This window comes from Citrus sinensis, chromosome 8 (genome assembly GCF_022201045.2).
Source record: "Citrus sinensis cultivar Valencia sweet orange chromosome 8, DVS_A1.0, whole genome shotgun sequence".
Taxonomy (NCBI): Eukaryota; Viridiplantae; Streptophyta; class Magnoliopsida; order Sapindales; family Rutaceae; genus Citrus; species Citrus sinensis.
This window is the reverse complement of record NC_068563.1, coordinates 6,032,191-6,058,401: the sequence shown is the minus strand read 5'-3', so window position 1 is coordinate 6,058,401 and position 26,211 is coordinate 6,032,191. Positions and strand designations below refer to the sequence as shown.

Sequence of the window (26,211 nt, the reverse complement as noted above, 5' to 3'; positions counted from 1 at the left end):
AAGTTCAACGTGTGTCCTTTTCCGGTTGGTGAATCTACAATCAACTTTGATCTGTATATTAATTTTATTTGATGATTAAGCAATTGCTTCCCACATTGTTATGTATTGAAGGATTGGAGATGCAATAGGAAGGGGTATGTGGCCTATCGTAATTACATCCACATGCCAAGAAATTGGGAATCTATTTTAAGGACACTATGTTACAAGCCTCGAGTTTATTTCTTTTGTTTCGTTAATTTCTTTTCCCTGTTTCATCATTTCCAGTTGTTCTTACTTTTTTTTTTCCAGTTGTTGTTTTCCTATTGTTCTTAATTGTTAACTCACTGTTATTTATTTAACAACAACAACAACAACAATAATAATAAAGACAATAAAAATAATGAAGAAAAAGAGAATGTAATAGATCCAGAACTGTTCAGTTCCATGCTTCAGCAGGCGACATCTGATTCCGATTCCGATTACATCGGCGTTCGACGCCTCATTCTCTTTCGCAAAGCCGAGTCTGGCGTCCGTCGCCGACTGGTAACTTCTTTTTTTTTTCTCCTTTTTGTCGCGTGGGATGTTTAAATTCAGCGTAATATAAATTATCGCATTATCATTAAGTTTTAAATAATTATGAGTGTTTAAGTTCAACGTGTGTCCTTTTCCGGTTGGTGAATCTACAATCAACTTTGATCTGTATATTAATTTTATTTGATGATTAAGCAATTGCTTCCCACATTGTTATGTATTGAAGGATTGGAGATGCAATAGGAAGGGGTATGTGGCCTATCATAATTACATCCACATGCCAAGAAATTGGGAATCGCAAACACCAAGCTACCAGAGTACTCCTGGAAACAGGTTGCTGAAATTTTACTTGATGAGTATGAGCACTGTATGTTTTTTAATCATGATCTCTCTAGCTAACCCTGGAAAAGCTTTGAATCCTAACTGAAGATCATAATTATAGTGGGAATCAGGTCGAATGTTGTAATGTCTTGGAAGGTGATAAGTTGATACTGAGATTGAACAATAGTAATGCGCATAAATTTCTTTCTGAATTTGAATAATTATCTTTTCCATGCATATTTGAACTTATTTGTTTGGAACTCAAATTGAAAAGTCACTGTCTTGCTTATTTCTTGATTTTTGTTTTTGTTCAGGCTTGGCTGGTCCACATTTGGGAATGTGTTAGGAATTGGAAGATTTTGTATGTTTTAACATGAACTACATAATAATACCCAAATGAAAATTTATGGAAGAATTGAGAGAGCTTCTATCTGTATTAACTTTACAGGTCACATGATGTGAGGGTAGAGGGCTCTTTCTTCCTATTTTGGTATTTCCTTTTTCCAAGGGGACCATATAGTTTTGATTTATTCTTTATTGCCTTGTATTCTAAACTGTAAAGGAGTTTTAATGACCATGCAAATTTCTGATTTATGGGTTCTATTTTAAATTTATGTTTCCACATAATTCTGATATCAGGGTAATTTACTGGTTGATGCATCAGTGGGCGATGGCTTCCATCTTCAAGTCCACTCTCCCTTTTGTATGAGGTGGACAGCTGGAGATCTAACAAGGTATGTACAACTTATATGATGAATTACTTTTCTTATTTCCTTAAAATGCTTATTTTTACCTCATTTTGCGTCAAGTTGGAGAACTGAGTGACTCTAGAGTTGGCAAAATTTGACACGACCTGAATACTCGACACGAACCCGATACGAATAAATCGGTTTGGGTCGTTAAATTTGACACGATTATTAAATGGGTCGGGTTATGGTCAAAATTTTTAACTTATTTACCCGATCAATGACACGATTATTAAGTGGGTAAACGGGTCGTGTCAACTCGAACCATCTAACACGACCCACTAAAATATGACATTTTTTACATTTAAAAAAATATAAGAATATATTTATAATTAATATAAATAAAATAACATAAAGAAATAAGCTTTAAGCCTTTAATATATTGCGCCCCAATTGATAAACATTTCTAGCCACTAATTAAAAAAATAATTTCCACCTAAAAAATCTAGATTGTTGCCAATTAAAAATTAAGATAAAAAATTTTTCTGGTGCCACAATCCATATACTGATGTACCTTCGGTCTTATCCACCTACCACCCCCACTTTCTTTGTCATTAGCAAACACTTGATTAAATCTCAAGTTTTTCAATTCTAGCAAGTTGCAAGACTTTGATCGGCTGCTCTTGAGATCAAACATTCATGGCTAGGTTAGTTTAAAAATCAATTTCTCAATTATTTAAATATTGTTTGCATTCTTTAATGGGTTTTGTTTTCTATTGCTTCATTCACCCGTGTGCTTATAGGTTATAGCTTTTGCAGTTTGGTTTGAAAGTAATTCTTTGTAAATTTGTTTAAATTTTTGACACTTGATTGCATTCCTCTGTTATAACTTAATGTTACAATCATTATTGATATGATTTTTTTTAGTACAGTAGTAACATGGAACCAGATCCAAATAATGATAATTCAACTAACATTGAAGCCTTCTGACATGGACATCGAGTGAATTTGGAGGAACTAGAGCAAGATGGTGACAATGATGTTCCAAAGAAACAATGCAAGAGGAGAAGAACATTTAAAGCATGGGGTATGTTCACTAAATTTCCATTAGATGCATACCAAGATGGAAAGGAAAGGTCTATGTGTGTTTGTGGAAAAGTTTACATTAGCGAAAGTAATTATGGGACTGGTAACATGTTTAAGAATATTAAAAAAATGTCCTAAGTTAAAAAAGCCACGTGACCCCCATCAAATGATTTTAGACCATTTAGGTTCTATATGGTCATGTTCTTCAAAATTTGACCAGATTGTCTTTCGTGAGTTATTGTCTGCAGTAATTGTGAACCATGGTTTACCTTTTCAGTTTGTTGAGTTTGATGCAATTAGAACTTGTTTTGAGTTTCTAAATTCTGAAGTACAAAATATTTCTAGAAATACAGCAAAAGCAGATATCCTAAAAGCTTATAATGCAGAAAGACTTAAGATTAAAGCTATATTAGAAGAGGTTCCTGGTAGAATTTGTTTCACCTATGATTTGTGGACTGCTTGCACTATTGATGGATACACGAGTTTGATTGCACATTTTATTGATAAAAATTGGGTTTTACAAAAAAAGATTGTTGAACTTCACCTTGATGCCATTGATAGGTCACTAATTAGGTACACATATGCGCGACGCAAGAAAAGAAGTACCTAGCTGCTAATTACCTTGATTTACGGGCAATTTGGGAACATTGTTTGGGTATGGATATAGTAATCAATATCTGTCATAATAGCCATGGAATCTGGGTAAATATGGGTAGGGTTTATTTATGATAATATGTAGGCAATAAAAGAGGCATAAGGGAAAGTGTATGGGTATCGAGAATTATTTTGCATTGAGCCTTGGCTCTGGGAGAGAACCAGGTCTCTCGAACTACCTGGCTGTTAACTTGTCCCTTTTAATTTCAAAAAAACACATATCCCTTTTCTGTCAAACTATCTACTTCCACTACAACAAAATCAAGGGTCTATCATTTGGTATCAGAGCAAGCTCTGGGAATATGGTCATGAGGATGGAATCACGGGTGGAGTTCGTGGAAGAGGTGGTGACGTTGGTACAGGGGGAGTTAGGTGCAATCAAATAGGAATTGCAGAAAATCCCTAACCTGGAGTAAGGAATCGCTACCTTGATGGAGAAGCTCGATCAGGTCGTTCAGACACAAGAGGATGCGAAGCGAGAGAATGGCCGATTTTAAGCGTCAATGACAGGTAAGACTCCGAAGCAGACTAATGGAGCAATAGACGGGAACCTTGGTAGAGAGATGACGCTCAACGCTCGGTGGGATCTCCGACCTAGGCGAATTGAACTTTCTTTTTTTGATGGAGAGAACCCCGACGGTTGGATATTAAAGGCAAAGAGATATTTTACCTTGCACCGGATGACTAACACAGACAAATTGGAGACAACCATTATCAGTTTTGAAGGGGAAGCACTGATTTGGTTTGGATGGGAGAACAAGTGGAGACCATTCCTGAGTTGGGAGGAACTCAAATTTCAACTCCTTTTGAGGTTCCGGTCTCTACCCAATGGCTCCATTTATGAGGAATTTTTGGTTCTTAAACAAAGTGGATCCGTGAGGGAGTATCGAAGACGGTTTGAGCAAATGGCTTCCACATTAGAAGATATATCTGAACAAGTTTTGGAGTCTACCTTCATAAATGGGCTGAACAGTGATATACGGGCTGAATTAATTGTATTGGGTCTAAATGGGCTTGAAAAGGCTATGGAATTAGCAATGAAATTGAAGCTAAAAATTTAGAGTCTAAAAGTTACACACGTGGGCCTGGGCATTCTAATTACTTACCTATTAGAACTTAGATGGGGCGAGGCACTACAGCATTAGAGACTACAATTCCAACAAAAACTCACGAAGGCGGAGGATTTCGAAAATTAACAGAGGCAGAACTGCAATCCAAGCTTGAACGTGGCCTGTGTTATAAGTGTGACGAAAAATTTTCACTAGGACATCGTTGCAGGAAACGAGAACTACAAGTGGTACTACTTCAAGAATATGAAGCAGAGGCATATGCAATGGAAGATGTAGGTCGAGAAAGTGAATTGGAGTCCAAGCCGACAGAGGGGGCTGAAAATCAAGTGGTAGAGGTGTCATTAAATTCGGTGGTGGGGCTCACTTCACCTAAAACGCTAAAATTGGCGGGTGAGATTAATAATCAAAAGGTGGTCGTACTTATCGACAGCGGCGCATCACATAATTTTATCTCGAACGAGCTTGTGTCAATCTTGAAGCTTCCCATCACTAATACAAAGCCTTATGGGGTAATTTTAGGAACTGGTTCAGCCACCAAAGCTCAAGGAATCTGCCGAGGCGTAGGGTTAATTTTACAAGGAGTAGAGACAATAGCAGATTTTTTACCTCTAGATTTGGGTAGTACTGAGATTATCCTTGGAATTCAATGGTTGGAGATGTTGGGAGTGACTCACATTAATTGGAAGACTCACTCTATGAAATTTAATGTGGGAAATACACCGGTGAATTTACAAGGGGATCTCTCATTACACAAAACATTGGTATCACTTAAAGCCATATGTCGTACCATTATACACGAAGGATATGGGTATGTAGTGGAGCTTGGTGCAGTAAGAGTTGCCACAGAAGAAACATTTATTTTTCCCCATGAGATTGAGACAGTGTTAAACAATTCTAAGGAAGTGTTTGAGGTACCTATAGACTTACCACCTTTTCGTGGAAAAAAGCATGCTATAATCTTAAAGGAAGGAATTTCACCTATCAGCGTCCGTCCTTATCGATATCCTCAAATACAAAAAGATGAGATTGAGCGGTTAGTAAAGGAGATGTTGGCGGCCAAGATCATACAGCCTAGTGTGAGCCCTTTTTCAAGTCCAGTACTACTAGTAAAGAAAAAAGATAGGAGTTGGAGATTCTGTGTGGACTATCGTGCCTTGAACAAAGAGATGATAGCAGATAAATTTCCCATCCCAATGATCAATGAGTTGCTGGATGAGTTACATGGAGCAACTATGTTCTTTAAGCTTGACTTGAAGTCTGGATACCATCAGATTCGAGTACGGCCTGAAGATATTCCTAAGACGGCTTTCCGAACCCATGAGGGTCATTATGAATTCTTAGTCATGTTGTTTGGGCTAACTAATGCACCGGCAATATTTCAAGCACTAATGAATCAGGTTTTTCGACTACACCTTCGTCATTTTGTGTTAGTATTTTTTGATGACATCTTAGTGTACAGTCGCAGTATGACAGAACATGCACAACATCTGGCAGTGGTATTGCACATTTTCATAAAGTATCGACTATATGCAAACTGCAAGAAGTGCTTCTTCACTTGTACTTGTTTGGAATATTTGGGGCATATCATATTCGGGATGATGTGGATGTGGACAACTCTAAAATACAAGCCATGCTTGAATGGCCAGTACCACAGTCAATTCGAGAATTGCGAGGCTTTCTAGGACTTATAGGGTATTATCGTAAGTTTGTCAAGGGGTATGGATTGATTGCATGGCCTCTTACAGAGCAATTGAAGAAAGATCGTTTCGGGTGGAATAAGGAGGCTATGGAGGCATTTGAGGCTCTTAAAAAGGCTATGACCACGGTTCCTGTTTTAGCTCTTCCAAACTTCACCAAACCATTCGTCATTGAAATCGATGCATCGGGGTATGGTTTAGGTGCCGTCTTGATGCAAGAAGAACAACCAATGGCTTATTACAGCCAAGGGCTAGGGCAACGAGCGAAACTGCGTTCGATTTATGAAAAAGAATTGATGGCTATTGTCTTTGCCATTCAAAAATGGCGGCCATACCTGTTTGGGAGGAAATTCCTAGTTCGAACTGATCAACAAAGCCTAAAACACTTATTGGAGCAACAAATTGTGGCACCTGATTATAAAAAATGGATGGCCAAGTTACTTGAGTATGACTTCGAAATTCAATATAAACCAAGTGCAAGCAATAAGGTGGCTGATGCACTATCGAGAGTACTACTTCCTACAGAGTTACACCAGCTGGTGGGCATACAATGGTTAGATTGGGAGGCCTTTGTTGTGCAAATTTTATTGAACTCGTAAGTGTACGAAACTATTGTAGAATATATCAATGGTGACGAGTGTCGATCCCACGAGGAGGTGAATTTTAATTGTGTGTAGAATTAATTTTTCTAATTGGGTGGTTGGATTTATGGTAAAGATGATTTAAAATATCCTAATATTGGAATTAAAATGGCAGAATTAAATTAAAGTGGAAACTATAATAATTGTAGCGCTTGGGTATCTGGATCCGTATCAACATGCACCATGGGCTAAATATTTCTTATTAGTGTCAATTAAATCATGAGGGGGGAATCCACACCTCATGAACCACACTCCAATCAATATGGTACTAAGGGCTTATCGTGTCAAATAATAATAATCTTGTATTAGGGAGCCGGTGAAACCAAGGCGGTATCTAGACAAGATTATTATTATTTGTCGACGAGAAGTCAAAACATCCACAAAAACTAGAGGGAAAGAGAAAATAAATTTACCAAATAAAGTCCATGACACATGTTGAGACTTCACCTTCAACCCAAACTTGAAAAAAAATTAGCTACTCATAATTGAACTAGGAGAAAAATAAAAATTTATTAAAATACATAGAAAATATAAGATGGAGAAGGAATTACAGAAAATGGAGCCCAAAAATGGATTCAGAGATATCAAATTAGGGGGGAAGGCCCCCTTTTTATAGATACATTGAGTAAATCATGACCATCGGATTAAAAACAGTTTGGATGCTCAGGATTGCGCCACGTCATCAGTCAACAGTACACAGTTTGACCACGCGATTTGAATAGTCAACCGGCTTGAACAGTGACGCGGTTTGGTTGAAAATAATCATATATATATACATGTACCGTACGTGCGATTTTTGGTCCACTAACATGCTGCCACGTCACCGATCAACAATGTATTTAAATTTTGTCTAATAGAATCGTGACAACTCATCAGTCAATGTCACATCATCGGTCGATGCCACGTCATCATTTCGTATGTGTGAACAGTGTCATAAACAGTAACATGGACAGTATCGTACATGTGAATAGTGTCGTACATGTGAACAATGACATTTTTCATTTTATACTCCTCCTAAGGTTTTCGACTATCCTGAGTTCAAAAGTGATGTCCGTTTTGCCGTCTGATTTCTCGTTCATTGTGAAATGACCATGATGCCCCTAAAATACATAAAATACTTAATTAAAATAAAACACACGTAATTAAATCACAAGAAGTTTAAATACATAAAAGTAAGGGTGTTACTAAGACTTGAAATGTAAAATGACGATTTTTTTCTTTATAATTATATATTTTCTAACACTCAACAGCCTTGCAGCGGGAAATTGATAACGATGAATTTTTAACAAAATTGAAAGTGGAGCTGCAGCAAGGAAGAACGCGAGCTACCGAATTTTCCTTGGAAAACAATCGGGTTTTCTATAAAGGGCATTTGATGTTGCCCAAGCATTCTACCCTACTACCTTCTATTTTGAAGGAGTACCACTCTGGGTGGACATTCTGGAGAGGAACGTACTTATAAAAGAATAGCTGCTGATTTTTTCTGGGTTGGCATGCGTGGGGCCATTTCCAAGTGGGTGCAGCAGTGTGATGTATGTCAAAGAAGCAAAGTTATGTCCATGACGTCGGCAGGGTTGTTACAACCCCTTGCTTTACCTAACCAAGTTTGGGAGGACTTAACAATGGATTTTATAGAGGGCTGCCCAAGTCAGAAGGTATGGATACAATACTAGTGGTGGTTGACAGGTTGACTAAATATGGCCACTGACACAACTCAAAAGTGTATTACTCTCAAGTATAAGAGTGTCTAGTTATAATATAACCCGGTGAGACCGGGGTCGAACCACAGGGAGTTTTAAATCTAGTAAAACTAAGAAAATTAATTGTGGGGAAAAGAAATTATTTGAAATCAATTTAAAAATAAACTAAGGTTTAGGATCCAGTCTCTGTATTCAAACTATAATTTTAATACTCTCTCATTTATATTTTGCCTCACTTTTACTAATTAATTATTATATTATTTAATTCTATGTGTGTGGATAAATATAGAATAAAGTACTTAATGTGCTACACTATATTAATGTGTCGACATTATATCAAAATGCCATAAAATCCAGTGAGATTATAAATTAACATGATATAAAAATAATTAGAAAAGAATAAAAAAACTCATTTGAGAAAATAATAATAATTAATAGTTTGAAACATTGAGCTTCACCCTTTACCTCAACTTAATAAAATTAGCTATTCATATTGAAAGAAAACACAACACTCTTTTTATTTGATAAACTTTTTGAAATGTATTACAAAGAAAATTAATACAAACGGAAACAAGAAAATAAAAGAAACAAGGAAAGAAAGAAAATCTTCAATCTCGGCTTCAGCTCTCAAATTAGCTCTCTCGACTTTTTTGAAAAGGATCCCCCCTCAGCTTCCCAATACTCCGGCTTTTATAGGCAATAATTGCCTCATCTTCATTCTTTTGATTCTTATTTAATTTATTATTATATTATTATATTATTTTTATAATTTAAATAAATGTTGAGAAGTGTGATGGCCAGGAGGCGTGATGGCCTCCTGACCATCAGAGGCAACCAATGTTTTGGTTTCCTTTTACTCTTTTGTCTTTTTGTTCTTTTTTTTTATTTTTTATTTTTTTATTATTAGATCTCCTCAATTGTGTTCTAGTAGTTCTTCTTTGTTCCCGCTTTAATTCCAATTCCATTTTTATTCCTAAAAAATATTTACAAGATAAAAATTAACAAATTACGAATTAATTTAACATAAAATATATTTGGGGAGTATTAAAATAATATAGAAATAATGAATGCATTAATCGACACAATAAGTGAAAAACTAATAATTTTATCTTTATTAAATGTACATTTTTTAGTGTCAATCACCCACTTCTTGCCTCTGAAGCACCCATTTACAGCTCGAACGGTGGTAGAGTTATTCTTGCGAGAAATCGTTTGGTTGCATGGGGTACCTAGCAGTATCATCTCTGATCGCGACAAAGTCTTTCTCTGTCACTTTTGGTGGGAATTATTTCACCTCCAAGGATCGGAGTTGTGTCGTAGTACAACCTATCATCCTCAAACGGACGGGCAATCCGAAGTGGTGAATCATTGCTTTAGACATATTTGTGATGCTACATCTCGGAGAAACCGCAGGTTTGGTGCAAATGGTTAGCCTGGGCAGAATACAGGTATAATAACACATACCATAACACCATTAATTGTACTCCTTTCAAAGCACTCTATGGGCGGGATCCACCATCGCTCATTCGTTACAAATCATGGAGTACTTCGGTCTCGTCAATGGAGCAGCTCTTGGAGGAGCGAGATGCACAGTTAGATGAGCTTAAACTACATCTCTTGTGTGCTCTACAGAAGATGAAGTCCAGGGCTGATGCTAAGCGGCGAGATAAAGAGTTTGAGGTGGGAGAGAAGGTTTTTGTAAAAATTAGACCTTATCGCCAGAAATCTTTGGCAAACTGACGCAATGAGAAACTCGGTCCACGTTTTTATGGCCCTTTTGAAATTGTGGCTCGTGTAGGTGCAGTGGCATATAACCTATCCTTACCCCTCAGCTCATCTATCCACAATGTCTTTCATGTTTCCCTGCTTCGCCGAGCTCATGGGGTGACTAACTCTTCTTCCCTTTTGCCGCCACATTTGTCACCTGACCTGGAATTGTTCATAGAGCCTGTTGAAGTTATTGGAGTGCGCCATCTTGACAATGACCGACCTGCTCTTTTTGAAGTTTTGATTCAATGGAAAGATTTACCTCTGTTTGACACCACTTGGGAGCAGTTCGACACCATTCAACACCAATTTCTTCTGTTTCCCTTTAAGGACAAGGTGAAGCTTGGGCGGCGGGTAATGATGGGCCACCAATTAGGTACACATATGCGCGACGCAAGAAAGGAAGTACTTAACTGCTAATTACCTTGATTTACGGGCAATTTGGGAACATTGTTTGGGTATGGATATGGCAACCAATATCTGTCATAATAGCTATGGAATCTGGGTAATTATGGGTAGGATTTATTTATAGTAATATGTAGGCAATAAAAGGGGCACAAGGGAAAGTGTATGGGTATCGAGAATTATTTTGTATTGAGCCTTGGCTCTAGGAGAGAACCAGGTCTCTCGAACTACCTGGCTGTTAACTTGTTCCTTTTAATTTCAATAAAACACATATCCCTTTCCTGTCAAACTATCTACTTTTTCTACAACAAAATCGAGGGTCTATCAGCCATCTCCACACATTGGACTTTGTTTGTATAAAAACTTATTATCTTTATGGACAGAATGGGGTGTTGAGAAAAATATATTTTCTATAACATTGAACAATGCTTCAGCTAACGAGGCATGTATTACTATGTTGAAATCTCAGTTCAAAATTAGGAAAGCTTTACTGTTTAATGGTGATTATTTACACATGTGTTGTTGTGCTCATATCATCAATTTAATTGTTCAAGATGGATTAAAAGCAATAGAGGGAGGTAAAATATGTGAAAGCATCTCAAGGTAGAAAACAAAAGTTTTTGGAGTGTGTTAATCAAATGTCCTTGGACATGAAAAAAGGCTTGAGAGAAAATGTCCCTACAAGATGGAATTCCACTTATATTATGCTTGATTGTGCACTTTATTACAAAATTGCCTTTTTTCACTTAGCTTTAAGTGATTCTAATTATAAGTATTGCCCTTTAGAAGATGAGTGGACTAAATGGGAGAAAATTAATAATTTTTTGGCATTTTTTTATGAGATTACTTGCATATTTTATGGATCAAAGTACCCCACTTCAAATTTGTATTTTCCAAAAGTATTTGCAACTTATGTAACTTTGAGGGAATACTCAGAAAATGGGGATGGGTATATGAAAGACATGGGGAAGAGGATGCTTGAGAAATTCTTGAAGTATTGGTCTGACTTTTGTACAATTTTGACAATAGTTGTTATTTTGGATCCTTGTTACGAGTTACAATTTGTTGAATAGGCATACAAAAAGATTTATGGTGAAAATTCCAATGAGTTAAAAAATATTAGAGAGAAGTTGTTTTCATTGTTTAATGAATATATGATCATTTCGACTGAATCTACCAATACATCTTCCATGCAAGGTTCGGTTTCTCACTCAAATGAGAATGATGATAGAAAAGGCAGAGGAAAATTGGATTCATGTCTTGAGGTTAATTTTATTTATTTATATAGATATTTTTAATCGCAACTTATTCTTGTTTACGTCATAGTTACATGTTATGTTTGATGAATTTTAGTTACATTTCATGTTTGTTGAATTATTTCTTTTTTTTTTCATGTATAACAGGAATTTGATAATTTTGAGAGCATGGAATCTAGTTGTACCCAAAAAACTCAGCTGGAGCTTTATTTGAGTGAACCACGAGCTGATAGGAGCAGTCACTTGGACATTTTAAGTTTTTGGAAAGACAACCAAGTTCGTTATTCTAAGCTCGCTTCTATGGCTCATGATGTCTTAACCATTCCAATATCAACAGTTGCATCTAAATCAGCCTTTAACGTAGGTGGTCGGGTTCTTGATCAATTTCGAAGTTCACTTAAGCCCGAAACAGTGGAATCAATAGTTTGCAGTAGAGATTGGATTTTTGGACAAGAAGGTTATCTTTTTTTTTTTTTCTCAATTCTCTTGTCTTTATGAATATAATATTTGTTATGGTAGATTCTGAATTATGGTTATTTACAATTTTGAGGCTAGATTTTGTTTGTTTCTTTGGCTTGCTGCATGTCCTTTCTGACTTGTGTTCCTTTTTTTGTTTATTCACTTCAGTAAATGCAATGGTTTCTATGGATGAGCTAACCATTGATATACTCGAGCACAACAATTAATAGTCTTCCATCCAAAGCAAATGTTATTGATAACTGATAAATGAAAAGCTTAATCATTTATTAATTTCTCTTTTTTTAAATTCATATTTGCATTAAAATATACTTTTTTTTTAATTTTAAATCAATTTGTAGGTGCTAATTATCAAAACTCGCATATTAAAGATGATTCTCCATTTTTTGTGAAGGATAAGAATATATATGGACTGTGACAGTCTATTTTGTAAAATTCTATATAGATTTAGAACTTTTGTTTTTGATAGATATAAATTTAGAACTTTAATGGTCTAAATGTGTAATATTTAGGTACATACATATATATACATGATGGAATGCAATTTGCGTTCCATTATGGAATGCAAATCATGTGCAAATAATATAATAATATATTATATTAATTGCACATATATATACATGATGGAATGCAATTTGCATTAATTGGGAGTGCAATATTTGATGTAAATATTATTTAATACATAAATATTAAACGAGTTATTGGGTAACATGTTTATTTTCCGTGTCGGGTTTGAGTTTCAATATTTTGACACGATTATTAAATGGGTCAGATTTGGGTCATCTTAAATTTGACACGACATGATGACCCGTTTTGCCACCTCTAAGTGACACCGTGGGTGGCGCTCGAGTCGAGCTTCTCATGACACGCGACGCGTTGCAAGTTGGCCTTGAAAATATTGAACCTACGGTCGAGCTCCTCCTGCGAAGCGTACGCTTTATTGAACTTCTTCTTGAATATGGAGAAGTGGTGCTCTGCGCCCAAGAGGTCGTTGTTGGTGCTCTCGTGGTGGCTTAGGATCTTGTCACTGTTGTCCGTTACTTGCCTGATCAGCTGATCGCTATCGTCGATCAACGTCCCTGATGAAACGGAGGAGACGACGACGAGAGAGACCATAAAGAGAACCATTGTTTTAGATCCCATGTTTTTAGACAATGCTGATAACAATAGAAGCGTTCGTTAGTAGGTAAGTTTGTATATATTTATATATACACATACACACACCCGAACCAGCAGATGCTTGTTGATTTTTTTAAAATTATTTTTTAAATGAATTAATATATATAAATTTTAAATAAAAAGCAAGTTATGGGTAAGATTTACATCTCTACTTAGCACAAAGTTACGGAGAGATTTCAGGTGATTAATTTTATTCACCTTACTCTAAATACAGTAAAGAGTATTTTTTAGAATTTTTTTATTCACCTTAATTTTAGAATTTTTTTAATTTTTCTAATTACCGTGAGAAACACTATTTAATAAATATATGTATTTTTTTATAAAATATCTGATCAAAGTAAAGCCAACGTATTATTTTTATAATTTTTTTATATATTCTGATTGGGTATTGCTTTGGGAAGAAGAAGAAGAAGGGGCAATGAACATGGAACACGTGGCATGAGTTGAGTGTAGAGTTCAGGGAAATGTAGTTGCTTGCCTTGTTAGTTCTGAGCGAACGTGATTGGATACAAAGAAAATGGGAGCTGTCATGTAGTTTTATGATTCCATTGAAATATGGACTATTCATACAAAGACTTGTGGATTGGAATCGTTGTTGGATTATACGGCCTCAACAGGAACCGACTTTTGTCTCTTTTTTGTGTCTTTTCTTATTTTCATAAAAAATGTTCTGTAATACTAAAGCGAATAGGTTGAAGCTGATCATTTTTTTTCCTTTTCCTTTTTGGTCAGTGGGGATGTAGCGAATGGGCAAATAAATACAACGATATGGTGATATTGAGTTGTTGACGTTATGTTTCCAGTAAATTACTAAGAAGCCACATACAAAATTATTGAACATACCGGGGGAAGGAATCATGAATTGTTTGATTGGATTTTCTGAAAATAAATTTTAAAACAATGAAAATTTCAAATTTCAGAATCACTAATGTATTTTGTTTCCCTAAATTTTCGAATTTCAGAATCATTAACGTACTTTTTTTTCCTTATTGTTTGGGGAGAAAAAGGAAAATATAGCAGAACGCCACGTGTCGATGAGCGGAATAATTCCAGTATAATTTGAGGTACCCCGCATAACTCGAGAGTAATTTGAGGTACCCACATAACTCCAGTATAATTCGAGGTAACCCGCATAACTCCAGCATAATTCTAGGTATTCGGAATAACTCGAGGTACCCTGCATAACTCCAGAGTAACTCGAGGTATCCCGCATAGATTGAGATACCCCGTATAACTTGAGGTACCCGGCAGATCGAGATACCCCAAAAGTGAAGGACAATGTCCTTGGGACAATGGTTTACAGCCGCCTTACCCGACAGAGATACCCTGGTCCACTCTCCAGCGCGCACCACGTTCGCAAAGGATAAGATACGCCGCAAACGCCTTCTTGATTCTTAAGCATGCATATAACGGACCAAAAATTATAAAAAGGTAAAAATACGTGAAAAGCCCGAAAAATGATAGCCAATAGCCATAAAAGATACGCCACGTGGCAGTTGAGGTACTCCATATATAAAGGTGTCTAAGTTATATTCTCCATGATATTATTCATTCACTCAAAAAATAAGCTTTTTTCAACCTTAAACCTTAATTTACAGAGGGCTGACAAGCTCTCTTTACCATAAAAAAACTTGAGTTGCTAACTTGAGCGTCGGAGTGTGAACACCAGCGTTACCCCGGCTTCACCTCTAACCTCTATTTTACTGTTTTGCAAGCATGAAGTTTGTTTCGAAGGCCATTTTTCTTGGTTCAAACCTTTTACTATTGTTACCACTTCCCTCATCTTCTCTCACCTCCTCCGAATTTAAGAATATCACACACGGCAAACTAGTGAGGTACCATGTTTCCCCTAAAAGTACAAATTTATTTTTCTATATAGGTTTATCTTTTTCTACCCCCAAAATCTATCTGAAACAATTGGCGCCGTCAGTGGGAATACGCACAAAAAGCCTCCATCGCGGTTATCAAACTAGTTGTTGAGTGTGCTCGAATACATGGCACCTGACATACCTTCCGAAGTTTTAATGGCAGATCATATAAGGATGGGGGATGACAGCAGTGGTGAAGGTAGTGATCTCGCAAGGAGAGTAGTCGTCTCACTAAAGGCGAGTCTATCAAACAATCGACAATTATTCGCCAAGATGAGGAACCCATCTCTCACAAGTGTTTCGAGGATCTTGCCTATGTAATTCTTAGGGCGGTTGGATCTCGGGTACCTAAAAGTTCACTTCCACCAGTGATGCTAGATGCTCCACCACCTCAAGCAGACCAACAAGTTATGGTAAGAACAGAGGTACCCGAGGCCAGCAGGCCAAAACATAGGCCATCAAGTACCCGTTCTAAGTTTCAAACCGTGGGTTCCCGAGACGAGCGTTCCGCCGCCTCTTGCAATTCTCGCGGCAGCCAGGATACGAGGTATGCAAAACATGCCCACGAGGATCTCCGTGACAAGTTAAACGCCAAAAGGGCTTCTCAAATAGTGGCGACATCATCAGGTGCCCCTAGGGTACCCCTCGAACTTATGGAAAAAAATGGAGAACCTGGAAGCCCAAGCGAAGCTCTTCTCCGAAAAGTAAAAAATCACAAGTGCTCCAACACCAATGACCTACCATTCGCCATTCAGACGACAGCTCTTCCTAAAGCGTTCATCATACCTCAGATACCCCAATACTCGAGTACCACTGATCCCTCAGAGCATGTTGAGCTATACCGTGACCAAATGCTTATCAATGGTGTTGCTGAGAATGCCATGTGTAGGATGTTTACACATACACTTACTTGTCCTGCGAAGTCGTGGTTTCAGTCATTAAAGGCGGGTAGCATATCTTCCCTACATTAGTTGTTATCCGAATTTACTAAAGAGTTTTCCTATGCTTCTACTCAAGATAAGGCAACCTCTAAACTTGCTTTTATCAAGTAAGGGGAAACTGAACGTTTGGAAGAGTATGTGAGCCATTTCTACCAAGAGGTGTTGCGAACCGGAGCATTTGGAAACCAACATAAACTGACCTATTTTGAGAAAAATTTGTGGTTAGGCAAGTTATGGCGTTCTTTTAAAAAATAGCGCCCACTTTCATATGGAGGAGCCTATTCCCGGGCATTACAGTAGGTGGAGATAGATGATAAATGTCATTTGAAGCGCCAAGAAGATAAGGCTGAGGTCATAAAGAACAAGGAGAAGCCCAAGAAGACGGAAATCACATTACCAAGAGTACCCCGAACACGGAGCCCTCCACGGGTTGCCCCGCGGGGATGAGGGTATAACGCTCCGGGTATCTCACGGTACCCCAACCTCCAAGATTGCCACTACCAGAGCAGTAAGAGCCACCACCGAGATCTCGGTACGAATCTTACCATGAACGCTAAATCATTCCCCAGGGTAGATCTTCTACCAGATTCGGGATAGTGGCCTCCTTTGTCCGCCTAAACCAATGAAGAAGTATCCCAACATGAAGCGTAGCCTAAAGTATTACGAGTTTCACGAGGACTTCGGCCATAGCACAACCGAGTATTTTAGCTTGTGTGGGGAGATTAAATCTTTGATTTTTAGCGGGTACCTCAAAGAATTTGTTGCTGGTATGAGAGAGGCTCGGAAATTCATAGAACAAGATAAGGGTAAGCGGGTAGCTGATAGCAGCCCCCGGAACGAGAGGTGCCCTCAAGACATAAGAAATGTGTGTATGTTTGGATGATCGCGGGCGGACCGATTCTAGCTGGCCAGTTTAGGAGGGCCGTCAAAAGCTATGGTAGATCATTGTCGTTAACAACCAATATTGACAGAGATGTCAACTTTACCGGATGAGGAATGCCTCAGGTACCCCACCATCCCCCGCCGATCATTTTCACAGAAAAAGATGTTGAAGGTATCTCGTACCCCCATGACGACGCCTTAGTAATTACATTGAAGGTTGCTACTGGTAAAGTAGTAAAGACTCTTATAGATTCTGGTAGCTCATTTGATATCATTTTCAAAAGCACCTTGGATCAACTATTGATTGAGTCGCCAAAGATCACCCTATATGCTACGCCTCTTATTGGGTTCGTTAGGGATGTGGTCATCCCAAAAGGCATCATTACACTGCTCGTTACCCTTGGAAAGGTCGTTCTCAGTAGCAACTAAAGCAGTGGTATCCATGCACTACATCGCCATGAAAGTTCCGGTCGCCCATGAAGTTATAACCATTAAACGGGATCAACAGTCAGCCCGCGATTATTACTCTATGGCCTCCAAAGTCACTTACCAAATAGTTTTCGATCCGCCAATGAAGGGGTACCTGGGGGGTAGCAAGTCGACACCTTATCCGACAAAGCAAATGCTTGTTAGGCAGCGGAGAGCAGCACTAAAAAAGTCATCTCAGGTAGCCGACCCTCCAAAGCAGTCGGGACCTTCGCTAATTGGAATAGAAATGGTTGCTTCAGATGAATTAAAGGTACCCCATGGTGACCAGATTGGGCCTCGATGTGAATTTGAAGCACCCTTGGATCCTTGAATACCGAAAGATGAGAAACGGGGTACCCCGGTTGAAGACCTGGTTTCACTTTAGATTTGCACCACCAATCCAACAAAGACTGTCAAAATAGGCTGCAACCTTTCCGAAGAACAACAAAGAAAAGTCATCATACTAGTAAAGTGATAACACTCTGCCTCATTCTATTTATTTTGTTTGTTTTCTTTAATGCTTGTGTGTTTGAAATATATGCTTGACCATGTGGGGTACCCAGAGTACACCAAACTAGTCAGTTTCCTAAGCTCTTAATCACAATAACAAGTGATCCCGGGATCCCCTATATTCTCTTTAGGATGACAAAATAGTGTCATATAATGATCCATATCGCCACTATCTATAAATGCATTTTCTTACAAAGTTTGATAATGTGTGCTCTTGTATTTGCCTTTCGATTTTTTGATATGGATGAGTAGCTTGAACTGCTATAAGAATTTGGTCACCATTAAACTAACTTTATATATGTTTTTGAGTATTGTTTATTATGACGCAAGATGGTATCCAGAGATCACTTTATTTTAGGGTACCCAAGGTACCTGACCTATCCCCGATCTTGATAACCTACTCAACATCAGACCCAGCAAAAGGGCACGCTAGTAACCGCCTTTATCATCATTTGTTCGTCATATTTGATTCTGAGCGAATGGTGGATCATGAGGTTTCGACAATCTCGCATAATGGTAGGCAAGCAGCCACATTTATCTCAATCTATATTGTCTATTTGATTCCATGCGAATGGTAGATCATAAAGTTTTCGACTATCTCTCATAAGAGTAGGCGAGCAGCTACTTTTATCTCAATCTATATTGTCTATTTGATTTCATGCGAATGGCGAATCATGAGATTTTCGACCATCATATATAATGGTAGGCGAGCATCCACCTTTATTACTATTCGTCTTGCATATTTGGTTTAGAGTGAATGATGGATCATGAAGTTTTCCATCATCTCTAAAAAAGAATCGCCACAAGTTTAAAAAAGACTTGCGACAAGCATTTCTATGAAAAATTGCCATATTCTGATTAAGGGTACCCAAGGTACCCCACGCCAGAAAGTCACTCCTCAAATACACCAAGAGGAACCCTAAGAAAGCTTGAGATAAGCAATAAACATATCTGGAGGAATCGCCATATGTTTGATTAAATTGGGTTGTTCCGCCATGAAGTAACAGCAAAAAGCATGTCTAAGTAATTCGCGATATACTGATGAGACAAGATTAATGGTACCCATAGTACTCAAGATACCCTATGATAGAAAATCATTCCTCGTATACACCAAGAGGAACCCTAAGAAAGCTTGAGATAAGCAGTAATTATATATAGAGGAATCGCCATATGTTTGATGAAATTGGGTTGTTCCGTTATGAAATAACAGATAGCTTAGTGAATATCCAAACTTAAGGGTACCCGAGGTACCCCATGCGCCTCGTCAATAATGTCGAATAAGGTTACACAGTAGGATAATTATCTTCAGCTTCATGTCTTAGGATATGGGGATAAAAAAAAATGCTAGAAATAGCAGAAGCATAAGCATTGGTATTAGGAGTACCTTATGGTGACTTTATATGAGGTATCCTAGCTGATCTTCATGGGCTTTCAAACCAAGATGTGTGGGGAGCTCTGCTATTCTCAATTGCCTTCAAGATAGCTGACTTATCTACCCATTTCTCCACTCTTGGCACCACCAGCCTCAGATCAGCACTTCATTCATCGGTCATGATGCACTCAAAAACATTATCAACTATGTTTTTTTGTCTAGGTACCAAGTCCTCAAGTTTAGCTTAAAACTCTTCAGGGTCTTTCACCTTATATGCCTTCTCCTCTGAAACTTCATCAAATTATCCCCTCAAAGTCTTGTTCACTCCAGAGAGCTTCCCTTCATGGGGTTGAAGCCCATCTTTCTTTTTTGTGTACCTGAGGCACCCTTAAACTGCCAGGAAATGAGTCATGTGATTTTTTTTTTGTCCCCAGAGCATGTGGAGAAAATGTACCTTTAAATAAGGTGGATCCTAGGGTAACCGATGAACCGCTTCTCAAATAGCCAAAGAAGGCATCGAAGTCCTCACCACAGCGATCTATACATGGCAATCGCTAAAAAAACAAATTATAGGTAATTGTGGAGTACCCTAACAATATCTTCTACCCATATTTAGTGTTCCTCCCCAGAAATAGATGAAAAATTTTGATCAATCAGCTCCGTTTTTTCCAACATGTCCAAATTGGTAGCCATTTCTAAGGAAATGGAGCCCTTTTTTTTTTTTTTTGGGTTCTCTGGGTACCCCTAAAGCGACCATCTTTTAGCTTGGTCCATCCGCGCCAGTACTTTAATTGAATAAAAGAGGATGTAATGTCTAAGCTTTTAAATGACCAAGTTCACATCTCAAGATGTGAGGAGGCCAAGTACACCTCATAGAAGGAGTGGTACCTGGGCCACCTAAGGAGATGCCATTAGTTTGGTTAAAAAAAACAGAGATAAAGAGAAGATTTCTTGGAAATATATAAGGTTTAGTTAGAAAAGAAGCTAAGCAAGGCGCCCTCTATTCAGCCGCCCATCGAGCTAAACTTCATATCGCCACATGTCGCTCCTACTTTTTATGTGAGTTTCTTTTGCCTCCAATACTTCTCGCCACAAAGAAACTAAGGGGGATGTTGTTTGGGGAGAAAAAGGAAAGTGTAGCAAAACGCCACATGTCGATGAGCGGAATAACTCCAGTATAATTCGAGGTACCCCGCATAATTCGAGAGTAATTCGAGGTAACCCACATAATTCCAGTATAATTTGAGGTACTCCGCATAACTCCAGCATAATTCGAGGTACTCTGAATACCTCAAGGTACCTTGCATAATTTGAGGTATCCCGCATAACTCTAGAGTAACTCAAGATACCCCGCATAAATAGAGATACCCTGTATAACTTGAGGAACCCGACAGATCAAATTCAGGGGAATCCTCTGAAAAGTCCACCATGAGAAATGTCTCCATCTCTTGAAGGATAATATTTGATTTTGTCAAAATTAAGTATAAAAAACGTCATACCGAAAACTGGCGACAGCCGCCTGCCACCTCTGCCAAATTTGAAGGACAGTGGTCCACAGCCGCCTTACCCGACAAAGGTACCCTAGACCACTCTCCAGTGCGCGCCACGTTCCCAAAGGATAAGATACGCCACGAACGACTTTTTGATTCCCAAGCATGCATATAACGACCCAAAAATTATAAAAAGGTAAAAAAAATGTGAAAGACCTGAAAAGGGATAGCCAATAGCCATAAAAGATACTCCACATGACAGGTGAGGTACTTCATATATAAAGGTGTTTAAGTTTTATTCTCCATGATATTATTCATTCACTCATGAACACTCACACTTCACAAAATAAGTTTTCTTCAACCTTAAACCTTGATTTACAGGGGGCTGGCAAGCTCTCTTTACCATGAAAAAAGCTTGAGTTGCTAACTTGAGCGTCGAAGTGGGAACGCCGGGGTACCCCAACTTCACATCTAATCTCTATTTCACTGTTTTGCAGGCGTGAAGCTCGTTTCGAAGGCCATTTTTCTTAGTTCAAACCTTTCACCATTGTTACCACTTCTCTCATCCCATCTCACCTCCTTCGAATTTAAAATATCACACACGACAAACTAGTGAGGTACCTCGTTTCCCCTAAAAATACAAATTCATTATTTTAAATAAATTTATCTTTTTCTACCAGCAAAATCTGTCTAAAACACTTATCAACTAATGTTTTGGTAAAAATCTAGTCAGGCCATTATCTGGACCAAAATATTTTAAAGACTTATTATTGGTAATGATCTCTCTGGATTTATGGGAAGAACTTGGGAAGAAAGGCCCATGCAAAGTTTGAAAATGAGGAAAACGATTATTAAAGGCATGAAGATTGTTATCTTACATTATCATATGAGATGCATGATTCTTTCACAACCGTTGGAGGAAAATCCAACGATTGTGGAAATATAAAATTATGTATCATGTTATTTCCACAACCATCGGATGAAAATCCAACGATTGTGGAAGAATCATATAGGGCGTTTCTGATCTTTTTGAATGTGTCGAGGTGTGATTTACTGTTCTCGAAATCAGGTAAGAGTTTTAAGTAAGGACCTAATATTATTGTGAATTCAAATATAATGGGTTCTTTCTGGGTCGAGGCATTCCCTATGTGACCGTCCGTTGCTATCGGACAAGTACACATGGGCTTGTTGGAGGGCAGCTTCTCGTACAATCCTTTGCAGTAGCTGTTTGTAGGGTCTTTTTGGTGGGGCTCGGTAGGCCCAATGGGGAGATTTGTCACCCTTACGTGGCCAAATATTTATGAATGTAAGACTATTATCTCATGATCTTGTCACAATGAATGAACTTACAAAATTTTTAAAATTATGTGAATAAAAAATGGAAAAAAAGAAAGAAGAAAGCAAACGATGCACAAATTGAAATAATATTTTTTCATATTGTTTTCAATGTATTTCTATTGAACAAATACGGTAAAAAAATTACATAAATTATTAACTAACAAATTGGGTTGTTGGATTATGTATAACATAACAAAAAATGAACTCTCCTTACTCTTCAATAAAATTAATTAATTAATTAAACAACTTGTTAGTATTCCAATCTTCTAGTCAATACGGGCTATGCAGCTTAGTGCTTATGTTTACTTGGTGATGAAGTGAAGCAAACAAATGTCTTGGGGAAACTGATGAGGTGTGATCCTACAAAATCAAAAAGGCCAAAAAAAAAAAAAGGTATTGAAATCAAAATTAGTATTCAGTTGAGCCCCAGGCCCAAAGGCCCCTCTTCTAACATGAATGTACCCGTTTTCAAAACAAGGCCACGTCTTTCTAAAATGGGTCCATTTAGAATCTGATAAAGACACATGCTTCGTAACCCAATTTGCAAGTGCCCCAAAATTTCTACAACTACGGCGTATTTGATGTTTGTTTTACAGTCCCTACTGGTTTTTCTTTCAAAGATAATGCTTGTTCTCACTAAAATTTTGATCATTGATAATACTTTAAAAAAAAATTACCATGCATACAAGCTAGAGTAGCAATGAAATACATTTTATACATGCTATTCATCACTCAAACTATATATTTTAATATTATGTCAAATTTAAAAAAAAAAGAAAAAAAATATGAGAGTGGATATTTCAAACTAGTAAAGAAGATTGGGTGGACCAAAACTGAAGCGAAGCAAAATGTTATTAAAAAGTTCAAATGGGCCTGCCTTACTTTGGAAAAGTTGGGTAAAAAAAAAAAAGCCCAAAAGGGTGACATAATATAAATGGGATAATGATAAGGAGGGAAGGTCAAGATTCGCCCATCCAATAGTATCTCGTGTTTCTTCTTCCACATTCGTTACACCCGCCGTGAGCAAAGTGGGAAGCCCACATTTCAAGGACGACACACAGAAAGTCTTGCTAACTACATGTATGGGTCTTGCTAAATGCTAATGTTACATTGAACTGCAGCGTAGCAAATTTTGAGAGTTGTATTTAAGATTGGAGCTTGCTAACTTACAATTGATGTAAGTTGTAGTTCTCCCACAAATTTGATCGTGAATCACTTGGGCTCATGATTGATATTGTTCACGAGAGAGGATTGCACTTTACAGCAGCTGTAAGGTAGTTCTCGTCTTTAAGATTTTGTAGTAAACATAAAAAATTAATAATATATATTTTTCATTCATTTGAATTTGGGACAGATATAGAGTCTAGCTACTGTGTACTTGACGCACAGTACTTCCCATTTTGTCTATATATAAGGAATTCGAATGTTGGATATTAAAAAAAAAAATTGTTTACTTTGTCTATAAAAATAGGATGAAGCTACGGTGTCCCGGTGCACGGAACCCCTTGCTTTTGATAAATTACTTTACAATCCCTCTTATTTACTGAAAAGTGAAAAAATTAGAAATTTTAAAATTTTAATATATAAGTCCAAAATATTTCTACCATTTACACTTAAGAGTATATTTCTGTTATTTATATTTGAATACTAAACCATAGTTGATTATTATGAAATTTTTTAACATTGTCATTTGGTCATATTATTATTGATAAATTAAAATTTAATTATATATTAAAATTATTTATTATTGATTAAATAGATTTTATATTGTTTCTAAAAATTGTTTAATATTATTGATAAAGTAATATATTTTATTATATATTTAAATTATTTATTACAGATTAAATTATTATTATATTATTTTGAAAAAATAAAAAAGATTTTATGTATTAAATTTTTTTCAAGTTATTGGCCTTATATTGTCATTAATTTTAATAGTAAATTAGATCAATTGATCAAAATATAAAATTTAAAAATTATCCAAAATTATTTGTCAAACTTTTGACTATTTTGCTTTTTTGAAAAACAATAGGAATGTCAATGTTAAAAACCAAAGAGAATACATCTATGCCGTTGAAATAAGTTTTGCGTTAGATCTAATGGGTAACTCATATATGGACAAAATGTGGGGTACCATGCACCAAGTGCACAGTAGCTAGACCCATAAAAACATGTTTAGATTATATATACATAAGAGTGAAAATTGTTCTTTTAGTTAGTATTTCATTAATTTTATAGTCGAGTTGTGTTTTATGAGATATCATCTTAAGAGTTCTTTTTTTTTTTTTTTGAATGACCAAATTCCAATTGATAAATATATTTCCCTTGAGATTGAATCTCTAATAAGTAACAATATTATGAACAAAGCTGGCATTATTTTTTGTTGTTACTCGAAATCTTAAAAATCACTGATTGAAATTCCATTCTGACTATGAATTCTTATGGTTCTGGATGATTTAATTATAGGATAATTAGAAACTAAGAGCTTTTCCCACTTTTCCGCCCTCACTCTTTGGTCTCAATAATGTCGGTTTCAAATTCTCAAAATAAAAAAATAATAATAATGTCGTTTTCAAGAGAGAAAAACTAAGGTTGCTTAAATGTTTATTGATCACGTGAATGCTTAAAGAAAAATCAAAGAAAGTGGCTGAGGATTCAAGGAACAACGAGTGAAGTACCTAGCACCACATGATTCATTAAAATAATCATGTAAGTGATGTAACAAATGCTAACTCCATGTATGACCATCACATAAACAGAATCAATGGATCAGGTTAATCCCAATAAATAAATCGACGAGATTCAACTACTGAACTGAAGGATCTAATCTTGTGCATAACTTTGAGCGCACGAACATAAATGGCAGCACCAATGAGCAAAGGTAGACCTTTTAGGTCTTTTTCGTTAGATACTTCAGATAACCAAATTCCCAAACAATTTTCTCTTTAATGAATCGTGTTCATTTTTTTTCTTATTTCATATTCACACCTTGGAAAAGGTTCGTCTATCCATTAGTACAGAATAAAAAAAAAAAAACTATTCAACCCGTTATGAGCTACATATTCGGATGGAGATGTAGATAAATTCATAATTGCTACTCTACTAATATCTGCAAATGTAATATTCTGAAAAAAAAGAAGACCAAACTAGTCGATAAGTTAATCACATTAAACCTTATATTTTTATTTTAAATTTTGTCTATTGAATTTGTTAATTGTGAACCTGAATTAGGACTTTCTGAAGGAGACAACTTTGTCGTTTCTGGAATTGAATAAGAAACGACAAAGCAATCAAACAAATAATGCTGCCCGTACAACAACAAGACTCTATCATATGAAAGTTTAAGTAATGCACGTGACTTGCACGAGCATCAACGAAATCAAGCTTTAGTTAAACGGCAGCTGCTAGTGCCGTTTTAAGCTAAAGGTTGTTACCAACGGTTAGACTTGGCCGGAACTCTTTGGGTTTGTTTCAATAAACCCAGAATAAGAGCTGGCGTGCAGCACACCTATCTGGATCTCCTAAGAGTTGTATATAAAGCCTCCAAGGCCATACTTAGCAAAAGAACGTTCCTTGTATCAATTTCGCTAAGACTTGTAATCTGTTAAGCATAAAAGAAAAGCTATGGCTTCTGTTTCTCAAGAGGATGTAGGTTGTCAAGCCGAACCTCTATAATTCCTTTTATGTTCATTTCGTTTCCATTCTTCTTAATCTATGTCTCTGGTTATATACTCTTGTTCTATTTTTTTTATTCCTATCTTGGTTTTCTCCATTTTTGCCGTAATAAGATCAGTGTGTGGTGATTTCTTAGGGAAAAGAATTAAGTTTTATCACTCTTAATTCCAACAAATTGGTATCAGAGCTCACATCTCTGAATCTTGTGAGCAAGAATG

At 36.9% G+C, this 26,211-nt stretch overlaps 1 protein-coding gene and 1 long non-coding RNA gene across 2 annotated transcripts; one reads left to right on the top strand and one right to left on the bottom strand.

Moving 5' to 3' along the window:
- Positions 1 to 765: 765 nt before the first annotated feature.
- LOC112496692 (uncharacterized) lies at positions 766 to 12,509 on the top strand. The gene is made up of 6 exons (XR_008050960.1): positions 766 to 843; positions 1,496 to 1,565; positions 2,136 to 2,224; positions 2,450 to 2,604; positions 11,735 to 11,802; positions 11,941 to 12,509. It is a non-coding gene; the product is annotated as an uncharacterized LOC112496692 (long non-coding RNA).
- Positions 12,510 to 13,092: 583 nt separating this feature from the next.
- Positions 13,093 to 13,413, bottom strand: LOC127899246 (cysteine protease RD19A-like). The gene has a single exon (XM_052432584.1). It carries the CDS (start codon positions 13,411 to 13,413, stop codon positions 13,093 to 13,095), a length of 321 nt encoding a protein of 106 aa, XP_052288544.1.
- Between the last annotated feature and the right edge of the window lie 12,798 nt (positions 13,414 to 26,211).

What these genes read in the sequence shown, in the direction of transcription:
- LOC127899246 (XM_052432584.1), bottom strand. Translation starts at nt 13,413, where the DNA reads ATGGGATCTAAAACAATGGTTCTCTTTATGGTCTCTCTCGTCGTCGTC.